This window comes from Lethenteron reissneri, chromosome 23 (genome assembly GCF_015708825.2).
Source record: "Lethenteron reissneri isolate LAM-NWPU_2019-01 chromosome 23, ASM1570882v1, whole genome shotgun sequence".
Lineage (NCBI taxonomy): Eukaryota > Metazoa > Chordata > Hyperoartia > Petromyzontiformes > Petromyzontidae > Lethenteron > Lethenteron reissneri.
Window position 1 is genome coordinate 609,621 of NC_083801.1, and position 21,579 is coordinate 631,199.

General features: G+C 45.7%; 1 protein-coding gene across 8 annotated transcripts; it reads right to left on the reverse strand.

The window, feature by feature from the left end:
• Positions 1-1,681: 1,681 nt before the first annotated feature.
• On the reverse strand, positions 1,682-21,578 carry LOC133345806 (zinc finger protein 135-like). 8 transcript variants are annotated; one of them, XM_061556803.1, is made up of 7 exons: positions 21,443-21,578; positions 19,099-19,136; positions 16,881-16,997; positions 15,599-15,760; positions 8,548-13,181; positions 7,448-7,618; positions 1,682-7,224 (listed from the first exon to the last, which is right to left on the reverse strand). In XM_061556803.1, exons 2-5 carry the CDS (start codon positions 19,124-19,126, stop codon positions 12,073-12,075), a joined length of 1,416 nt encoding a protein of 471 aa, XP_061412787.1. In that variant the 5' UTR covers positions 19,127-19,136; positions 21,443-21,578; the 3' UTR covers positions 1,682-7,224; positions 7,448-7,618; positions 8,548-12,072. The 8 variants fall into 8 exon arrangements, with proteins under 8 accessions (XP_061412787.1, XP_061412786.1, XP_061412785.1 ...); XM_061556802.1 differs by lacking the exon at positions 21,443-21,578 and adding an exon at positions 19,301-20,269; XM_061556801.1 differs by lacking the exons at positions 19,099-19,136; positions 21,443-21,578 and adding an exon at positions 19,301-20,269 and having other exon boundaries at positions 16,893-16,997.
• Between the last annotated feature and the right edge of the window lies 1 nt (position 21,579).

The window sequence follows — 21,579 nt, forward strand, 5'->3', positions numbered from 1 at the left end:
CTGCCGCATTTGAACTGTGAACCTCTGCAACAACAAGTGGAGACTATGCAACCGCTATGCCGTCCCACCACCCCAAATTAAGCAACTAAAAAAATAAGTTGGACTTCGAGCATCTGAGAAGGATGTTGGGAATTCTCCCACAACCCATCTTGCACACGCGTCCCACCCTAATTTTACGATTTTGCCAAATCACACCTGAGATAAATTGCGGCCATTCCAGAGGGAGCTGGCAGCAGTGGACACTGGCCACTGGACTGAACTAATAAAACCTAATTAGGATGAAACCTGCCCAGAGTTGAGTCATTATTTCACTGCTGTCTGCTGGGACGGTCACATTTCCTTGACTCCTTGAGTTGGCAGTGTAAACGATAAAATAGCTACACGTTCAGTTCTTTGGAGCTGGTGGTCTGGATAACGCTTAGAGCTTTCAACACGTGTCATGCTGCATATAGCTATGTGTTGTTAAATTCACGGATAAATTATATGGAATATGGTACTTCTGAGTAAATCTCTGGGGACAAACTCTTCATTGTGGATAAAACTGCACTAATCTCCGGGTCAAAAAACAACACTGTAGCTGCCATTAGGCCCATATCGCATTGCTTCTGAGTCATATTTGGGGTTAGCCCACCACACAAAGATCTGACCAAATTTGTGTTGTCAAGAACCGCTACTATCCACCACGTCACCTTGGGTTAGATGCGCTTTTTCATTTCAAATGACCGTAAATACTCGTTTAATGCGATATATGCGTTCCTGAAAAGTGCCACTTTAAGCAAAAAACGTGTGAAAATGTCCCCATAAATAATGTAGTAATGATCAAGTTTGGCGAGATACGATGTACTACGCACACACGTGAGATGACGGGACAAATAACTGAGGGTACACCACCGTGTTAATGTCATTCCACGTACCGTATCACTCCACTCAGCTGCACAGCTCAAGAAAGTAATGCGTCGACCACTCAAAAACCGTGGGGCGTTGCGCATTATAATGAGCGCGTTGTGCGAAGTGTTCCCTGGTGGAAGAACCGCGTTATTACAAAAACGTGTTGTGTGAACATCATTAGAACAAGATCCAGGAAGTTAATATAATTGGTGGATTTTTAAACACCACACAACACCGCACAATGAAATCGTCTGCACAATATGTTATAGAATCCCTATTGGAATGTGAATGTCAGTGATGATACACTCATTATGGTCAACTAATTCATCAGAGTATTACACACATTGGCCATCATAACTTAAGCTGAACTATGACCATTAAATATATGGGACCCTTTTTGTTCGTATCAAAATAATGAAAAATAAAAAAGGCAAGAATACAGGAAGTGTTAAGATGTTCAAACACCAAATAGACACCAATTGCAAGGCATGAAGTCTGCATTAACCACACATGCTTGTGCTAAAACATGCAAACAAACATTATTTCATAATATATGCATAAAGGAGGCTGTCTCTGATGTAGGCCAATCTGTTTCAAAGATAAATGCGTAAATTACCTAAGCAAGTTTGTTTGCATGTTTTACCAGAAGCATTTGTGGTTTACGCAGATTTGATGCATTGTAACAGGTATCAATTTGTATGTATGTATAACTTTTTTCGCACTGTACTTAGCCAACAGTGCTAATCGGAGTGGTGGGGAAGAACAAACTAAACAAAAAAACAGTCCTAAAGAAATTCGTTTTTAATCTAGATTTAAAAGTGCATTGCTCCAGTGGCTTCTTAATATCGGAAGTGTTCCAGACGGCCGTAGAAGCGCATCTGAAAGCGTGCGATGCAGTAATCGTCTTTGTTTGATGTCCAGCTAAAAGCTTCTGCGAGGATGATTTAGAGTTCGCGTGATGGTTTATGCTTCTTGACGAGATCAGCAAGGTATTGTGGTTCATTTGTGGCAAGGACTTTGTGTGTAAACAGCGCAACCTTATATTTGGTGTTTGACCATCTTAACACTTATTATTGCCGGAAAGAGTAAAGTCTATTATTTTTCATCGTTATAACCAGTACATTATGAACTCTGTACACGTTTGTATCAAGTGAAACTTGAGCAAAATTACCACATGAAACTGCCGTTACTTAGGAAGAAAACGCCCTTCAGATGTAGAACTTATTTCGCACCTTACACAGCCACCCATGCTCATCAGAGGTGAAAGGACTGAATATTATGTTGGTTTGGATTTCATAATACAAGCACCAACATCTGTGGTTTATTGTAGGCTTATCTCCTATTGACAACCCTACAGAGCCAGTGGTGGAAATTCCACGGTGCTATGATCTATTCATAGGGCTTCCCCACAAAACCTTAACAATTGTATTACCCCAGAGGGATGATTCAATCATAAAATCGGGATATGACCTAATAATCTTCCGATTGATTGAGAGCAGCCCACTCCACTGCTGAGCCACCTGGCATTTTTTATTGCAGGAGTTTATCAGACGTGCCTGGGGTGCGGCGGAGCAAGGAGTGTTGACGTGTTCTCCAATCGTTCCAGAGATGCGCAGTTCGAATTTGGCAGGCGGGCCTGGTTATCACTGCGGACGTGCTCACCACTAAACACGAACAGAGCTCTGCTTCGCTGAAGACTCTGAAGATCTCGTGGTATCATTCGGAGGGCAGGTCATCGTGGTCCAAATTAGATTTTTTTCAATTAATAGGCCGCTGTCAGTAGCCTAAAAGAGGCCTAGAAATAGGGTTTCGTTCCACCAAGTGGGGCACTACCTACTTTTATATATTTAACATCAGAAATATATAGAGATTCCTTAGGAAAAAGTTCTCCGCACACAACCTTGCAGTTTTTGAGAAAAATGATGCTAAAGGTGCCCATTTTGAAAAAAAGGGAAACCATAGGGAATTTTGCACTTTCAAACCTGTTTATCATATAAACCCAAACATGCAGAATTACCACTTGAAGTACAAAATAAACCAGTTTGAAATGTGTGATATACCTGACGTTGCTATCTATGCACAGTAAACATGATAAGATTATCAAGAAAACTTCTACTGTAGCATTAACATCCCAATTACTTCTCATTATGCTGTTCCAATTCAAAGGTAATATTTGAGATAAAAATCTGAATAACAAATAGAATTAAGCCAAAACATAATATATAAAAAAAACACTTTTCAAAATAACACATTTAATGGTGAATTGTCAATTCGCATACACGAGCAGTAACTGCACTACATGTACATATTCACAGGAATGATTATTGTAAACAAGATTAAATTTAGATTGATTTATATTAAATATATCCTATATTAATTTTATTATCATATACACATCACTAAATATCAAAATCACTGTCCTCACTATCAGATTCACATGAAACAATATCCTCAGTTAATCTCACATTGTCACAATTAACACATTTACATAGGTCAGTGCAGGCCAGGCCAGCCTTGTGGCATGAGCACCTTCCACCTGTACAAGTACCAGACTTACACCCACAGTGGAGTGACCCCAAAATCTGTTGAGGAGCTGGATCTTTAGTCATCCATGATATGATGAGATCACCATCCTTGACAATCCATCCAAAGCCGTCTGGACTGGGAGCATTTATAAAAGGATCCAATGCTCTCCTGTGAATTGCAGCTTGGTAGTTAGCACGCTTGAAGTGCTCTGTAAGTGCATCTTTTGTTGGAGGTAATGCCTGTTCGGAAGAGGCCTGGACACAGAACCTATTGTATCTGGCCAAATTAACATCTGATACCTTTTCTCCATATAGCTCACACACAAAACGTTCTATGGTCACAAATGTGGTGCTGTCCATTTCAAATTGCCTCCCAAGAGCAACAAATGCACTGATGTACTCTGCATTTCCAGACACTATATTTAGTGGTTTCTCTTTTCCTTTCCCATAAAAGGAACTAGTTGAGTCACAGCCGGTGAATGTGTGTAGTCCTATCAGTGCCTCTGTTAGTGAAGGACCCAAAGCATAACCAATAGCCTGGAGATATAACATTCTTTGCCTGTCTTTTGTTCCTGTCAGAAAGTACATCTTTGCTGAGGGAAGCTTAGCCATTATTGCAAGTGAAATGATAGCAACATCAGTGTCAGGACTCTGGATGATTATCTTATAATAAAGTTCACTCCAGGCATGTTTTGCATGAAGTAGGAGCCTCGTGTCAGCTTCTTCATGGTCACAAGTCAAAGATTCTACCTCTTTGACAGACATAATACCATCTTTAAGAGTGAGTTGATGACATACATGTCTGTGTGCCACAAAGATAGCTATGTCTTTTCCAGCTGCTTGTAAAGGCACAGTTCTCCATGTCTCAAAGAGAAAGTCTGTCAAGGCTTCTTTATTTTCACCACTGGCTAGAAACTTGGTCCACTGACTTGGAGTCTTCTGCTTGATGCTGTATATTTGCAGTAATTGTTGTCCAGCAACAGCACGTCTTGATCGTTCAGCATTTTTGATGCTCACTGCCGGGTAGCGATCAATGACAAAATCGACCCTTGGACAACTGAACTTTCTACCCATCTTAATCATAAGTTGAAGAAGATCATCAGCAAGCTCACCGAATGTGTCTGGTATATTCTTGAGACTCCTGATCAATGCCATGCCATCTATCAGTAGGGCACCATTATCACCAACAGTCTTGTTCACATGACAGTCATTGTTCTTTGATTCTAAACAAGCTAGAAGAGCAGCCTTATTTGTTTTGGCTAATGAATCATCAGTGCTTGCTAGCGGGGATGAGATATTGCTAAGTGAATATGTCAGAATCTCTTTCAAGTTTACAGACCGGGATTGACTTATCACTAACAGTCGTGCAAAGAGTCTCCTGTCATTTTTTAGAATGACTTGATTTCCATCTTTTGTCTTGGATGATTTCTTCATTTGATCCCAAAACGTAGTGAGCTTCAAGGACTTTATTGGAGAGAAGTCTGTTTTTGATGACTGGACTCGATCTTGGATGAAAATTTTCAGAGCTGTTTCACCTTTATCACAAGCACTTTGTATGTCATCTCTGACAGTCTTTGTAGCAACAACACCAGAACTAATACATACAAGATCTTCACGAGGCAGGAAGGGATTGATCATAGACTCAACCGCTGAAACCAAAGATATAACAGCAGCATTGTCTTTTGCAATTCTTGTTGCATCCAACTCTTTATGACCCCTCTCTTCATGTTGCATTCCAGCCATCATTTCACACTACCTTGTGATTGCAGAACGTTCAGGATGAGACAGTATCCATCGCTGGACGGCACCTCTGTTCAATGTTATCCCAGTTATGCCGCCTTTGGTCTTTGAATCACGGTTGCAGGTTTGTTCTATTGCTTGGTCACAAGCTATGGATGAGAACCTGTTAGCATCCTTACGCTGTACTGTCCAGTTTCCTTTTGCAGTAACTTCTTCATAGCAGTGTGGATGAGTCTTTGGAAGATTGATCATCTCGACCCAATATGCTGATAGGTACCTTGCATAATTTTGCCAGCATACGTCTCACTGTTGCTAAGTGAAGGCTCCAGTCAGAGTCTCTGGTTGCTCTAATGAAACTCAGTAACAGTTGAACCATTTCAATGTATGAGCTCCAAAGTGCAAAGGTGGGATTAACAGAGTTCATCTCATGTACATATCTATCATAGCAGGACATCATATCTGATAATATGTCAGACACTGAGATAGATAAAAATCCTGCCTCAGACTTGTACTCTCGTACTAGATCTTCCATGGCTGATATGTAACGAGTGTGCTTTTGCTCAGGAAGGGACTGAAGAAATGACCTCAACCGCAAGATATGCATTGCCTCAAATAGGAGTTTGTGTGCACGAATGCTACGGTTGTATTGATGCCCACTAATGACTCCATTTATTGAACCAACAGCTACCACATTTGATTCAATCAGCATATCCTGTAGTCCTGCTTCTTTGAAACGTTTGTCTATCACTGCCATAAAGGACATGGCTGTGTGGAACTCACCTAGTCTTGGGATGATACGCTGCATCAGATTTTGGTCTTTCCACCTTATTTGCTGCGCTTTAGCGTATATAGCCTGGTCATACACAGTGACAATACTCTCCAACTCTAGTCGATCAGCAATTTCCACACTTCTAGTGAGTATGGTGTTTACAGTGGTCATTTCTGTAGGGGAAGCCTCTATAACTGGTAGATAAGTAGAGAGCAGATTTTGGCAGTGAGCTAGTCTGAGTATAACAATTAAACCCAGTCCATCCTGGAAGAGAAGTGTCTGATACTGCATGACAGCTATATTTTAGCAGCACATAGATTGTATCAGTTTTTTGTGCCAGCACCATAGATGGGACAGTATTATACTCCAGCAGAGGAACATTTAGCTCTTGAGGGCCCTGTCTCTTGGTATGAATGTATAGGTCCAGAACACTATTTTGTGGTTGCAGTGTCCTTACACCTTTTCTGATGAACACAGTCCTCCTATGGTCTTCGCTTTTCATTTTACTCTGAATCATTATACCATTGGTGTGGTGGGTAGTACCTCGTCTAGACAGGGTCTCCTCCCCAAAGTCAATGTTATCCCACACCAAAACGGTTGGATGTTGCTTTGACATACACTTTGGTATATCTGTTCCGGTAGCCAGCTGATATTCGGCTAAGGCTTTCTCAAAACCAATGGTACTTGATGTTGATATGCAGTGTCCAAGTCTGCTCAGAATATCTAACAATTGGGAAGAGCCGGTTAAGTGCCTAACGGTCAGTCCTAATGCAAGGGATTTAGGTGTAGGCTTTTTACCACTTGATGCCAGGTATACTATGTCTTGGCAGATGGACAGTAATCTCCTGTTGGTATCCTCAGGCAACTGTACTTTCTTATCAAACATAGGTTCACCTGATGCTCCAGTACACCAGGCAATCAGATTGTACAGCTCCACAGGTACCATGGTATCTGCTGCATCAATATTCAGATCTGTTGACAGTGGTGGCCTTGGCATTGTCATACCAGAAGTACCTCGCATAGCTTGTCGCACTATGATGCCAGCAGAGAACAAAGTATGCTTTCTGTCTGAACTGTAGACCTCATGTGTTGTGTAAGGTGCAGTCACGAGAGAGTTCACCGATATCTTCTGCACTGTCACTATCTTTTTCAGTCTCAGTACTTGATGTCGACATTGGCTCCATAAAGTCTGTAGCTGACAGTCCTTCACAAAACACCATCTCGCTGAGATTCCGTCTCACAGGTTTATGGAAGAGTAGTTGTGGATAATATCGGTGTAGGAAACGCTTCAGCAGATCGGACCTGTAAAATAGATACCTTTTTAGTGACTTAATTGTGGGTGAATAAAATATTTTTCAATTTCACATTTAACCAGGAGCACGAGATACGAGGTATAAGAGATATTTGTCATAGAAGAAAACAATACAATTCATAATTTCACAGAAAACAAATCACTGTTCTAACTTGGGTTTTTATAGCCAACATTTATGTGGGAACACAAACTTCACAATTGTATAATTATTACCTGTATGATCTAACGTCATATCCTTCTTCTTCTTTTATAGCCCTACAAAACAACTGCACAAGCCTCATCATCCGGAGAATTTCTGGCTTCTCGATAAGGCGATCCTCAATCACTGTTTTGCAGAATGCTCTGTAGCCTCTCTGATACTGCAGGACATTTGAGTAACGTGCTCTGAAATAGGAAAACAGAAAGTCATAATGAGTCACCTGCAAAGCAACTATTCTCTGATAGGCAAATGAAAACATGTACAATATGTCAGGATGAATGAGTTTGTGTGTTTTAGAGTGTGAGTGCGGGTAAACAGATGCAAATTAGTCCATGAATACAATCCGTGTGGCGTGTTTACATGCATGAGTCTGATGTATGTTAACCTCTTAACCCCCACCTGAACCGAGCACATTTTCTCCAGTTTGGCAACCCAAAACATAAAAGCTTAAAAAAAGCATCAAAATAACGACGAAAAACAGGATGAAAACGCAGCAAAAAAGTGACAAAAACAAGGCAAAACATGACAAAAAAGCAATGAAAATAAGCAATGAAAAAGCAACAAAAAAACGACAAAAACATGACAAAAGGCCACAAAAAAGTGACACAAAAACGTGACGAAAACGCAACAAAAATGTGACAAAAACGCGGCAACAATGTGACAACAAAGTTACAATCACTTTAGTAGGTCATAGCTTTCAAATGAGGCATTACGCTGAGAGTGCCTTGGTTTCTATGTTTTGTGAGGCATTACACTGTTGCTCTCCAGTTGAGAAGATTTTAGATTTGGGTAAAGCCAAAATGGAAAAATGCACTCGGTTCAGGCAGGGGGTAAGAGATTAATTAACATGCATTGTCACGACCAAATAAACAAGTAATTAATTAAATTTGAATATCAGATGTCACTGAAATTGTATTTGAAATAGTCTTGGTCCTTTTGCATGTATAGAAAAATGTGAAGTCACCAAGAGCATTAGATAGGACATGTATATTTAAAGCCCTACCTTCTATAGAGAAATAATTTGATTATGGAATTACATTGCATTCACACGCAATATGTAAATGTAATTGGAGTGACCCCACAGATTTGTGAACAAACATTTTTTTGTACCTACCTGTTTTTTCAGTTTTGCTGAGAAATCTTGTGTAATCTTGATAGCAGGATTTGTGGTATCGGACCTCGATTGCAATGCAGTCTTTCCCACGAATGTGTGTCAGAATGCTCTCATCTGATTTCATTTGAGCTGCCTCACGAAGAAGTCCTATATTAAAGATATGAAGAATAAATTATAAACCCAGTTGGCAATATATTAGCTTGCATAACATTCAATTCAAGTGAGTAAACATACCTGCATTTTCTGTCTCAGACTGCACCAACTTGTCAAGCTGGCGCTTTCTGTTGATTGTAATAAACCGATCAAACATTTTGCAAATTATGCACAATTTAGGCAGAACGTGCTGGCTTGTTGATGGCTTTGAAGAAGTGGTTGTTGTGGTAGGGGTAACCTTCATCAAGCTGTACTTGGAACGCAGCCTCTTTGGCGAAACTGTTTCAGAGCTTTCAACCGGGGTTACAAGTCTTTTCAACCGTTCAGTCTTATCTTGACGCTTTAGTGCACAAGTCAAGCGTTTTTTGTCTATAAAACGCCGATAGCAGGCCGGGTGAAACCCGTAGTTTGTTGGGACATCATAGACCGGTTTGTCCAGGAGGGCAACATGTTTATTAGCAATAGCTAGCTCCGTAGTGTCCGACGTTTTGAGCCATTCCTTCGCACATTGCTTGATTTTTTTCCATCGGACTTCAGTAAAGGGCTGCGGAACTTTCCCACCATCTTTTCCGACATGAAGAATAAACTTTACGGGTGTTAATCGAGCTTGATCGCCGCTATCAGATGAAGCTGCGCTGCTTAAGTCCTCCTCCATGTTTACATGTGCGTAGTGATATTGGCTTGAATTTGGCTCTGACCTACTTACATTTTCGATGCTGATTGGTTGAAAATCTAGCTCCACAGTTTTATGTCTCAATACGCAGTCAATATAGTGCGCCAATAAATTACACTTTTCTCATTAACTGCAGGATAATGTGTGGAGAACTTTTTGCTTGGATACCTTTTATTAACGTTGAACATATTGAGCAAAAGAAAAAGTAGTGCCCCGTTTGTCGGAACGAAACTGAACGATACAGCTCACGTACAGCGGCCTATAATTGCAGCTGCACGTAATAGACTGGGATTACCTACAGCAGCAGCATCGCCCCCTACTGTGAAAACCAGGCACGACCCTCCTCAGCAAGGCTTTCCTGGGTAGTTATGTATTTGTACTTATTTACTTTAAATGTATTTATTTGGAGTGACTTGCTTACCTTTACTCTATTTTGCACTCCAAACATTTAGATGTTATTTTATTTCTCCACAACTGTTCCTCCATAACTATTGAAAGGTGATTTGCATCCTATCAGCAGAGGGTTCTTAATCAAGGTCTGGATGTCCAGCAAGGGAGAGACAGTATAATTGTTTCTCTGTTCAAAGGGAAAGCATCCCGTACAACATGCATCAATTATAGACCTATATCCGTACTTTCAGTACCGGGAAGGGTTTTTTCACATGTACTTCTGGGAAAGCTGCAACCACACTCCTAACAAAACACCGTCGCCCACAGAAATCAGTATTCACAGCTTGGTCAATCTAAGATGAACGCTGTGTGGATTCCTCCTATTCCCAAAACTGCACCGTGAGTTCGACCACCCACGGCATGTCACTTACATTGATATGAAGGCAGCTTTTGACTCAGTGTATTGATTGGCTCTCTGGTCTGCCTTGATTGGAATTGGGGTCCCTGGCATCCTCCTGGACCTTGTGAAGGATCTGCATGCAGGCACATGTGCAAATGTTCGTGTCGGGTCTGGACTTTCACTATAATTCGAGACCACATCTGGAGTATGTCAAGGATGCATTCTTGCACCGGCGTTCTTCTGTCAGGCGATCGACTGGATCGTTGAAAAGATGACCCATGACCTTGGAGTCAGGATTGGCCGACACCACTTAATTGACCTCGACTATGCTAATAATGCAGCCTTGTTTGTGCAGAACCCTAAACATTTACACCAGTCCTCCACCATTTCCACAACCATCCATGAAAAATGTCACTGTTTTGTGGAAGAAAACAAAAGTCCAGAACTTAGGCTGCAGCCCTCCAGCACTCTGCATAATCAAAGGCAACGCTGTCGAAGCAGTGGATGCATTTCTCTACCTGGGATCTGTACAGACAACTGATGGATAATGTAGACCTGATGTCATGTGCCGGATAGGTTTGGCCTCAGGAATAATGGTCTGAACCGCATTTGGTCCCAGAAATGTTTAAATCTGGGCAGTGCTGTTTTATCAGTTTTGTTGTATCGTGCGGAGGCCTGGAAATTCAAGCTGATTTGGATTGGCTGCAGTCCTTCCACATGCATATAGTGACACGGCTGTCACTTTTTGAACACGTTGCCCATCTGGATGGACTGCGACTCTCAAAGGAATGGCACCACCCCCGTGGTCGCTTCCCGTGATCCATGGATTAAACAAATTAATCGAGACACTGGTTTATGGCAGCCAAAGCAGTTTATGTGAATACTGTCACAAGAGGTCACATGTTTGGCGCAACGGTCCTTCGCTGACTATGCATGATGAATTAATTAATGTTGTAACTCGCTGACCTGCCAGCCCCTACTGGGTATCTTTGAAAAAGAGCTTCATAGCTCATCTGATTCATTTTCCAGGATACATATTCGGATTCTAATATTAAAATAATAAAGTGTCACGAGATACGATTCCACAACAAAGCTACATTTAAAACCTTTACTTTGTTACAAAAGGAATAAACTCAATCAGACACACTTTGCAAAAATCCATGCGCACACTCATAACGTGCTCGCTCTCATCCCACGCATGGACACCCAGCCTCTGCCACAATCCAATAAAAACTGACTGCGAACCAATCACTCATCGTGCAGATATTAACCAATCAAAAAAAGGGGGCCTTTCACATACTAACTCATGGGAATACTCGATCCATAAATCACATGCCAATTAATCGACAGTGATTAACCCTGGATGAATTGATACTCTCACATGGCTCTTGGATCTACTGTAAACAGAATACAAAAAACACCTTGATTCAGATACCACAAGTCCATATATGGGAAAAGACACGTCCCTACGGGCAACGTCACTCCTACTTTCTCCCATATGTGGTAATAGACATGCCCTTACGGGGAACACCACGCCTACTTTCTCCCATATATGGACAGAGACAGGTCCCAACAGGCAACGCCATGACTACTTTCTCCCATATATGGGGGGAAACACGACCCTACGGGCAATACCATGCCGACCGTCTCCCAAATATGTGAGACACCCCTACAAGCAACGCCACACCTACTTTCTCCCATGATGGACAGATATGTCCCAACAGGCAATGCCACATCTACTTTCTCCCATATATGGGCAGATACATATCCCAACAGGCAACGCCACGCCTACTTTCTCCCATATATTAAAAGACACCCTTATGGGCAACACCACACCTACTTTCTTCCATGTATGGGCTGATGGGTTATTTCGTGGGGTATCTGATTGTATCATCTTACAGCGCCCCTGTCACTTGCACGTCTCCGTCCTCGCATGGATCTTCTCATGCCTGCGCAGATCGCCCAGCTGCACGAAGGACTTGCCGCACAGTGTGCAGCGGTGCGGCTTCTCGCCAGCATGGTAGCGCCGGTGTGTCTTAAGGTAGGAGAAGTCAGAGAAGGCCTTTCCACACTCGGTGCAACGGTGCGGTCGCTCGGTGGCGTGCGCTGAGCGCGCGTGACGCCGCAGCGCGTGCATGTAGGAGAACGCACGGCCGCACTCCCGGCACGCGTGCGGTCTGCCACCAGTGTGCGCGCGCTCATGCGCCCGCAAGTTGCCCGACTGGGAGAACGACTTCCCGCAGGCTGCGCAAACGTGCAGCCTGTGGCCTGCGTGCGTCCGCCCGTGCCGGCGCAGGCCCGATGCGTCGGCGAACGACTTGGTGCACTCACAGCAAACATGCGGCTTGGCCCCACCCCGCGGAGCAACAGACGGGCCCGCCGAGGCCCCGACCTCGCCCGTCGAGCCGTCAACGTCGTTGTCCGAGGCGTCCGCGGCACAGCCCTCCTCGCCGGGCCCCTCCGGCAGGCGACGCTCGGCATGTCGCGTAAACTCGGCTGGGCAGCAGAACCCTTCGCCGCAGGAAAAGCAAGCGTGCGGCTTCTCCTCCGCCGTCCGGGTGGTCTCTGCCGTGACTTCTCGTTGCTTCGTCCGCCGGCGTGGCTCGAGAAGCCCTCGGTCGCGACCGCGCGGCGCCTCAGCACTCGCTGCCCCTGTCGTGTGAGTCCGCTCGTGCCTCTTGAGGTTCGTGACGTCGGCGAATGTCTTTCCGCACTCGCTGCAGGCGTGCGGCCGCTCGCCCGAGTGGGTGCGCGCGTGGCCCCGCAGCGTGTGCCGGTACGCGAAGGCCTTCCCGCACTCGATGCACGCATAGGGCCTCTCTCCCGAGTGCGTGCGCCGGTGCTTGCGCAGGTTGCTCGACTGTGTGAAGGCCTTGCCGCACTCGCGGCAGACGTATGGCCGCTCGCCCGTGTGCGTCTTCAGGTGGCGCTGCAGGTTGCTCCGGTGGTCGGTGTTGTAGGGGCACAGGAAGCAGTGGAATGGCTTCTGCCGTTGTCCGGTGCCGTCCGCCGTCTCTGCTGCGGGGAAGAATCAGGATCAGAATCTTTATTCAGAAAATCCAACGAGATATGAAGCTCTATTCCAGCCGTCCAGTAGGAGCTGGGGTGTCAAGTGAGTTACAACAACAAATACGAAAATCGATATGAGCACAAAGTAGAGAAAACGTAAAGAAGTTATTATAAATAAATAAAAATCCATTATACAGGCAGTCATCGACTTATGGATGGGTTACGTTCCTGGAACCCATTCATAAGTCGATGTTTTTGTATCTTTGAACTAAATATTGAATTGTATACAATGTCAGTGTTATAAAATGTGTGATGGTTAAATAGGAAAGGGAAGCATTGTAAAACTCATAAATAAAATTTTATTTTGTACATTTATATACAATACTTAATATCGTGGGCTTATCGTTTACAATTTCAACCTATCGCGGGCAACCTCTATGGAAACCAAATTTAGCTATTTCGGTGGTTCGTTTTAGCCTTTCGTGGATATACTGTACACAGAAGTATTACTCGAGACGCTTCTCGAGTGATGGTGTTGTGTGACTGATACTGTGGTGTAGGGCAGGCGAGGGACGCGAGGCACTCAGTGACACCTCAACCTTTGCCGTGCAAGCTCTCGCGGACAGAGGCAAACAGCCCCTGTATAGCCTATTAACAAACTGTTGGGACAAGTGCTGTTAGTGAGCACCTATGAAGGCCGGCATGGCACAAGCGGGTGGGTAGCCAGCACCACGCCCGGCCGCCTTTGTCTCCTCATTGACGATGTTTACACATTGCACCAGGTAACCATTTGAAGCCGAGTCGACCTAGCGGAAGTCCAGGACCGATTCAGATAATAATGGGTCCTGGACCTCCCCGATTCAGATAATCATCACTGGTGTTGGGCTTAAGCTGGAATCAAACTCGGATCGCCGGGTTCGCGCTAACTGCTTCGCTACCGTTCCCCACTCACGGACAAACACACACACCCATGTTGGATCATCATCGGTAAGTACAGCATATATTTAGTATTTATACTATTACATGTTTATTACAATTATATAGTTTTTATTTCATTTGCATTACAGTACTTATATCAATTGTGATGTCTATTTTTGGTTGCCGTGTACCTAACCCTATTATTTAGGTAAGGCTTAAGTATTGAATAAAGCGGTTTGGGCGTTTGCGGCACTTTACAAGAACGTAACTCCACCGATATTCAAGGGTTTTTAAATATTGTAAATAAAATAAAATGCAGTAACATAAAAAATTATATATCTGTTTTATTTTCACTTACCTTGAGTCCTGGAGGATCACTCCACCGAACAAAATAGTTTTTTACGGATCAGTTCAAAGTATAACCGAACATTCGCAAGTCGGATGGTTAAAAATCATAACATCGTATGGCGGTTCGTTTGTAAGTGCCAATGTTTGTAAGACTGGATGTTCGTATCGCGAGGACTGTCTATATTTTTACAAATTGCACAAGCACATGCATTCCTTCCGATTCATCAACACAAAATGTAAACTTGGGCAAGGCAGCAAAACAACAACAACAGTCCTAGACCACATCAAGACAACACACAGTCCCTCAAAATGTAACTATTGATACACGGGTCATGTTCAAAGTTACAAATCAAATTTGCTTGCGGAGCTGGATTTAGCCGATGCTGTGCATATCTCGTTAATATTCTTTATTGTGATTGATGCTCGTTACCTAGGAAAGCGTCCCTGAGAGACACGGAGAGAGCTGGAGTGCTCACGCGATTACGCCAAGTCCTCTCTTAGCGCACGGGGTTTACACAATGCATTGTCGCTATAACGCGGTTCTTCCATCAGGGAACACTTTTCACACAACGCAGAACACGCACCATTAAAACGCGGAACACGCACTCCATTAGAACGTGGAAGATTCCCAGTCATAACGTGGAACGCGCCAGTTATAACGTGGAACGCGCACCCCGTTATAAAGCGGAAGGCGACCTGTTATAATGCACAACGCGCGCTGTTATTCCGCGGTTTCTGAGCGGTTTACGATGAACTTTCTTGAGCAGTGCGGCTGAGCGGTACCGTGATACAGTATGTGAAATTATACATTAACGCATCGACATACCCCAGTTATATATATTTCTTCCTGCCTCAGCAGTCCGCCTGCTGTATTTTTTCACCTGAAGACGATTGCTCGTGTTGCGATCGAAACGTCGTGATTTTTATTTATTTTTCTATCTATGTGACTTTACCGAAAGACCCAAAGAGTATACCCCAGTATTTTTCGCACCATCTCACCGCATGCGTGTAGTACATCATATCTTGTCAAACTTTATCGTCACATTTTTTATGGGGAAACTGTTTTCGCTTAACGCGGCACTTTTCATGGAACACATCTATTACTGCATTAAACGAGGAATTACTGTGCATCAAATCGCGTGTCTTGACTTGAAACTCACCAACACATGGAGCGGCAGGGTGGTGGGGCAACGCTTGTTGTGTCTCACAGCAAGAATCCCCCGAGTTCGATTCCCGACTTGGGCGCCGTTCTGTGAGAAGTCTGTAAGTCCTCCCCCTGTTCTGCATGGGTTTCCTCCGGGACCTCCGGTTTACTCCCATAACTGAAACAAAAACACACAATGTTACTGGCATTATATGTTGAACTTCTTTCGCACTATACGTAGCCAACCGTGCTAAAATTTGTATTCCCTCGTTATTCATGAATTTGCTATTCGCCTATTTGGCTATCTGTCAATCGCATCTTAAATTCTCAACTGTGTGTCAAACGCGACTCTAGATCAAACATGACTCGATATTATTCATCATTAATTTGAATGTAAGAACCAACTTTTTTCTGATATAGACACCATATATTCTGCAACTAAAAATGAAAAATTCAAGGCTTCACACAAAACACAAGGATGTTCTAGAGGTCCCCTGCCTTACCTGACACCACAAAGACAAAGATCCACCGTATAGCCTTCAACAGACCATTAGGGAAAGTGCTGTGAAAGAGCACCTAAACTATTAAAACTAGGTTTTATTTTACCAGGTAAAACCCACTCAGTTATATAGCTCTTGTTCAGAAGCGACCTGGCCACAAATGATAGCTCAAGGAAGTGGCTTATCATTAAATGAAAATATATAGCAGCCAACTACCTACCCTAAAACGCATGTTTCTAAATATGCAACCACGGGGAGAACATGCAATTTTCAAATATACAGACGTCATGGTCAGATCAAACTCATGACCTGTAGATAGTTAACATCTCGCCACCGCGGCACCCCTATTGAGGCCTTTGTCCCCCAAATGTGGATGTGTACACACCACACCAAACCAGATACTAATTTAAGGCTGAATCGACCTATGATAGGCTCAACTGGCTCCAAAGACAAAGATCCCCCATATAGCCTAAGCAGACTTTTTTGGCAAGTGCTGTTTTCGAGCACCCATGAAGGCCGGCATAGTACACGAGGCGGTTTGTGGTCAGCACCATGCCCAGCCGCCTTTGTCTCCCCAGTGGTGATGTTTACTCATCGTACCAGGTACTCATTTGTGGCTGAGTCAACCTATGGGAGGCCCAGGACTGGTTCAGATAGTCGTCACTGGTGTTGGTGACCGTGAGGGGGAATCAAATTTGGGTCGTTAGGTTCAGAACGCAGCGCTTACCACTGCGCCACCGCTCCCCACAATGAGCGAGCCCACTTCCATGCCTTTGTCACCACAATGCCATGACTCACCCGCCTCCTCACCTTTCCCCATCCACGTCCCAATGCTCGGCGTCTCTTCGCACTCCTGCTTGACGCTCACTGCTCCGGGTAAACATGAGTCCGCCCCACGCGCTTCCCGCTCCGTGCCTGCAAGTGAAGACCACTCATCACCGTCAACAATCATGGTTCTGACAACCTACTACAGTCGACGGCTGGCGCCATTCCTAGAGCACGAGGCTATCACAACAAAAGGCGCTCCGTTTCACGACGTATGTAGTAGTTTCACAGAAGGAAGCGATGATTACTACCGTGTGTTATCCAAGAGGTTTTTTTTTCAGTTAGATCGCGTGAATATAAATGAGTCATTAAACCCGCCACCACCCGACAGCCAATTAGTAAAATTTGGCACGTAAACAAAACATGCCTAGTAGTTATTAGTTCAGCACACTGGTGTGTTGGAGAGATTAAACCTACAATATTTACAATTCGAGTATGACGTTTCGCCGGTAATTACAACAATGCTCATCAGATGATAGCCAGAATTGTGGATAAATCCTCCTGTTTCGGTCTTAAAAATAGAGATAAATGTGATAACTTCACTGTGAGCCGATCAAATGCGAAGCCCAGAGGGGGGTTTAATGTTGTCATATAAATTACAATGGATATCTATTATTATTTGGGTTATTCACAGTTAATCAACATCCCACGAACAGGAATTAGCAAATTTGGCAAGTTTTGACCATGACGCTGGCACACGATGGCCTTACTTGATTTGAATGGCAACGTTCACTGAGAAGGAGACAGCGCGTAGTAGTTTACGGTTAACAGTGCGTAGTAGTTTACGGTTAACACCACACACACACCGCAGTGATAGTCTGGGCGGTCTGCTGGGTTAGATCCATGAACTTCTTCCCTGCAACAAGCGGGCCACTTGAGCCGCATCACCGCCAGGGTTCTCATTCCCTCTGAATGAATATCGGGTCACATGATTCTGATGCTTCTACACATGTGGCTCACCGAGTGGCATGCTCTGACGGGAAGGGGTAGGAGGAACGCAAAGGGTGGCAGGGTAGTAGATATGGGAGGAAAGTGGCGGACCCGGAGAAAAGCTATGCAACACAAGGACACATGCAATCTCCACGAGGTGCCCGAGTCAGGACTCAAACCTTTTTGCTGTGAGGCACAAGCATTACTACTCCGCCACCGCCGCCGCCCTGCCGCCCACATTGATAGATCGGATACGGAACGGCTTGCTAATGGTCACTGCTGGCGCCAGGGACTCCATGAGAGACCGCTCTGGAGGGTATTGCTCTGCTTTTCCGGGCCGTTTAGGCATTTTGGAAGAGATGGGAGGTAACCAGGGCCGTCTATAGGGGGGTGTGGGGTGCGGGGCCCGTGGCAAACCCCACTGTGTGGGCCCCCCGGATGCCTTCAAACTAAACGGGAAGTATTACATCTCGCAGTGTGACGTCAAAGCGCGGGGGCCCCCAAAGCGCGGGGCCCGGGGAAGTCACCCTGATTCACTGTACCCTAGCGACGGCTCTGGGTGGCGCGTCACGCATTGCAGGAAGAAGTCCCTGGGTTCGATTCCCGACTTGGGAGCCTGTATGCGTGGAATATGTATGTTCTCCCCCCTGTTCTGAGTGGGTTTCCTCCGGATTCTCTGGTTCCCTACCATAGCAAAAAAAACCACACTATGTAACTATAATTAACCAAATAACCCAATACTTAAAATTGCACTGCAAATTACTCAATCGGGATTACACAGCAGCAGCACTTGGCAGGACCCTCCTAAAACGATTCTTGAGATTCAGTCAGGCTTTATTCCTGGGCAAACAACGCAGTGATAATAATTTCGCTAGCTGTTAATTGCAAATACAGGTCACACGCCATTGTTCTGCCCACATAGGATGTTCTTGAGTCTGGCATTTGAACTTATATTTCAATTAGGGTTGCTACCTAATTAGAGTCTGTATGTTTTACCCCTGTTCTGCATGGGTGTCCTCCAAAAGCAAAACAAAGACTAACTGGTACTGGCAAAAGAAATCCCAATGCTGAATAAATTACGCTGCAAATTACTTAATTAAGATTACACAGCAGCAGCAACATCACCTACTACCGCGAAAACCTGGCAGGACCCTCATGAAAAACACTGACTGAGAGGCTTTCCTGGGTAAAATGGGATAACAGTAAAAATAAACACAACGATCAACTCAAATGTGTAAATACTGCGAGGTGTTCACCAAACCTGATGCGAGTGCCAGGGATTGCTCCATCGCACATTCTCTGAAAGGCAAAACGGCGAGAGGAGGCGAATTGGTGGCATGGACTCGTGCTCGGCTCATCTCACCAACGCGTTCGAGAACCAAACCCTGAACTAAACATCCCACTCGCATCTCACTCACATCTCACTCACAACATCCCACTCACAACATCCCTGAGTCTCTCACTCTTGAGTCTCACGCTCAGGGTCCGCGTCCATTCACACCGGCGATTCTTGACCTTCTCGCGTTTCCGCGTATCGATTCTCCCGAGTCTCCGAATCGGTGGTTGCGCGATTTTGGAATCGATTCTCTCGGATGTAAACATCAAAATAGCGATCTTAATTTGGAGCTTTCGTGACTGCAGGAATTACTCTTTGGTTCTTTCGGTAAAGTCACGTATAAAGATACAATAATAAAATACTAGCATACGACGTTTCGCCTAGCCGCCAACGTTTCGGTCGACTGCCCTGATTTAGTGTGGCCAAAGAGGTTGGAGGACTCGCGTTCACCAGACGGACTCGCAAGTCCACAACACACTCTCCCGCGCACTTCTCCCACTCACCACTGCAGGTCACAACACACTCGGTGAACGCCACAACGGCGCTTGTGCCAAGCTAGGTGCACTTTGAGGAAGGAGGTCACGAAACAGAGCCAGGTGCCATGGGTTGATTGACTGATGAATGGCAGATGCACCACCCGTGCCCCCTACTGTGCCAACTTTCTGCTTTTTAGCTGCCACGCGCTCCGCTCGTTGTTGTGAGCGTCGCTCCTCCGCCCTCCGTTGTTGTTGGAGGGCGACTGCCTCCAACTTGCCCAGTAGCAGCGTCCTTCACGAGCCTCCACCTCCAAAGGCCGATCTTGACACCGCTGGTACCAGTCATCGACAAGTCCACTCAGCTCCATATCCTCCTGTACCACATCACTCCATCTCTTCTCTAGCCCGTTTAGCCCCCCTAGATCCGGTCAAACGGAAGCTGCTTAGGCAGCATGCTGTGGCTGGGTCGTGTATCCCGCATGGCCGGCCACCGCAGCCTCGGCTCACTCACCAAATTATTCAAGCACCACACTGAAGGTCACAACACCACACCCACTCACCGACCCACCCACTGGCTCACCAAACCACTCACCCACACATTGGCTCACCCTACCACTCACCCACACACTGGCTCACCATACCACTCACCCACACACTGCCTCACCCTACCACTCACCCACACACTGCCTCACCCTACCACTCACCCACATACTGGCTCACCAAACCACTCACCCACACACTGGCTCAACCAACCACTCACCCACACACACTGGCTCACCCTACCACTCACCCACACACTGGCTCACCCTACCACTCACCCACACACTGGCTCACCCTACCACTCACCCACACACTGGCTCACCCTACCACTCACCCACACACTGGCTCACCCAACCACTCACCCACACACTGGCTCACCCTACCACTCACCCACACACTGGCTCACCCTACCACTCACCCACACACACTGGCTCACCCTACCACTCACCCACACACACATTGGCTCACCCTACCACTCACCCACACACTGGCTCACCCTACCACTCACCCACACACTGGCTCACCCTACCACTCACCCACACACACATTGGCTCACCCTACCACTCACCCACACATTGGCTCACCCTACCACTCACCCACACACTGGCTCACCCAGCCACTCACCCACACACTGGCTCACCCAGCCACTCACCCACACAATGGCTCACCCTACCACTCACCCACACACTGGCTCACCCTACCACTCACCCACACACTGGCTCACCCTACCACTCACCCACACACTGGCTCACCCTACCACTCACCCACACACTGGCTCACCCTACCACTCACCCACACACTGGCTCACCCTACCACTCACCCACACACACATTGGCTCACCCTACCACTCACCCACACACTGGCTCACCCTACCACTCACCCACACACTGGCTCACCCTACCACTCACCCACACACTGGCTCACCCTACCACTCACCCACACACTGGCTCACCCTACCACTCACCCACACACTGGCTCACCCTACCACTCACCCACACACTGGCTCACCCTACCACTCACCCACACACACATTGGCTCACCCTACCACTCACCCACACACTGGCTCACCCTACCACTCACCCACACACTGGCTCACCCTACCACTCACCCACACACTGGCTCACCCAGCCACTCACCCACACACTGGCTCACCCAGCTACTCACCCACACAATGGCTCACCCAACCACTCACCCACCCACGCACACTGGCTCACCCCATCCACTACACTCGCTCACTCACCTCGTGCACTTACACTGCAGGTCACCTTTCTGCTTCTCTCCCCCCACCACACACTCTTGCTCAGTCCAACACGTGCGGCGCCGTCTCTCCGTTACACGGCGACTTCGATCCGCGTTGTTCGCTGTTGGCCGCTGCTCCACGCACGGGAGG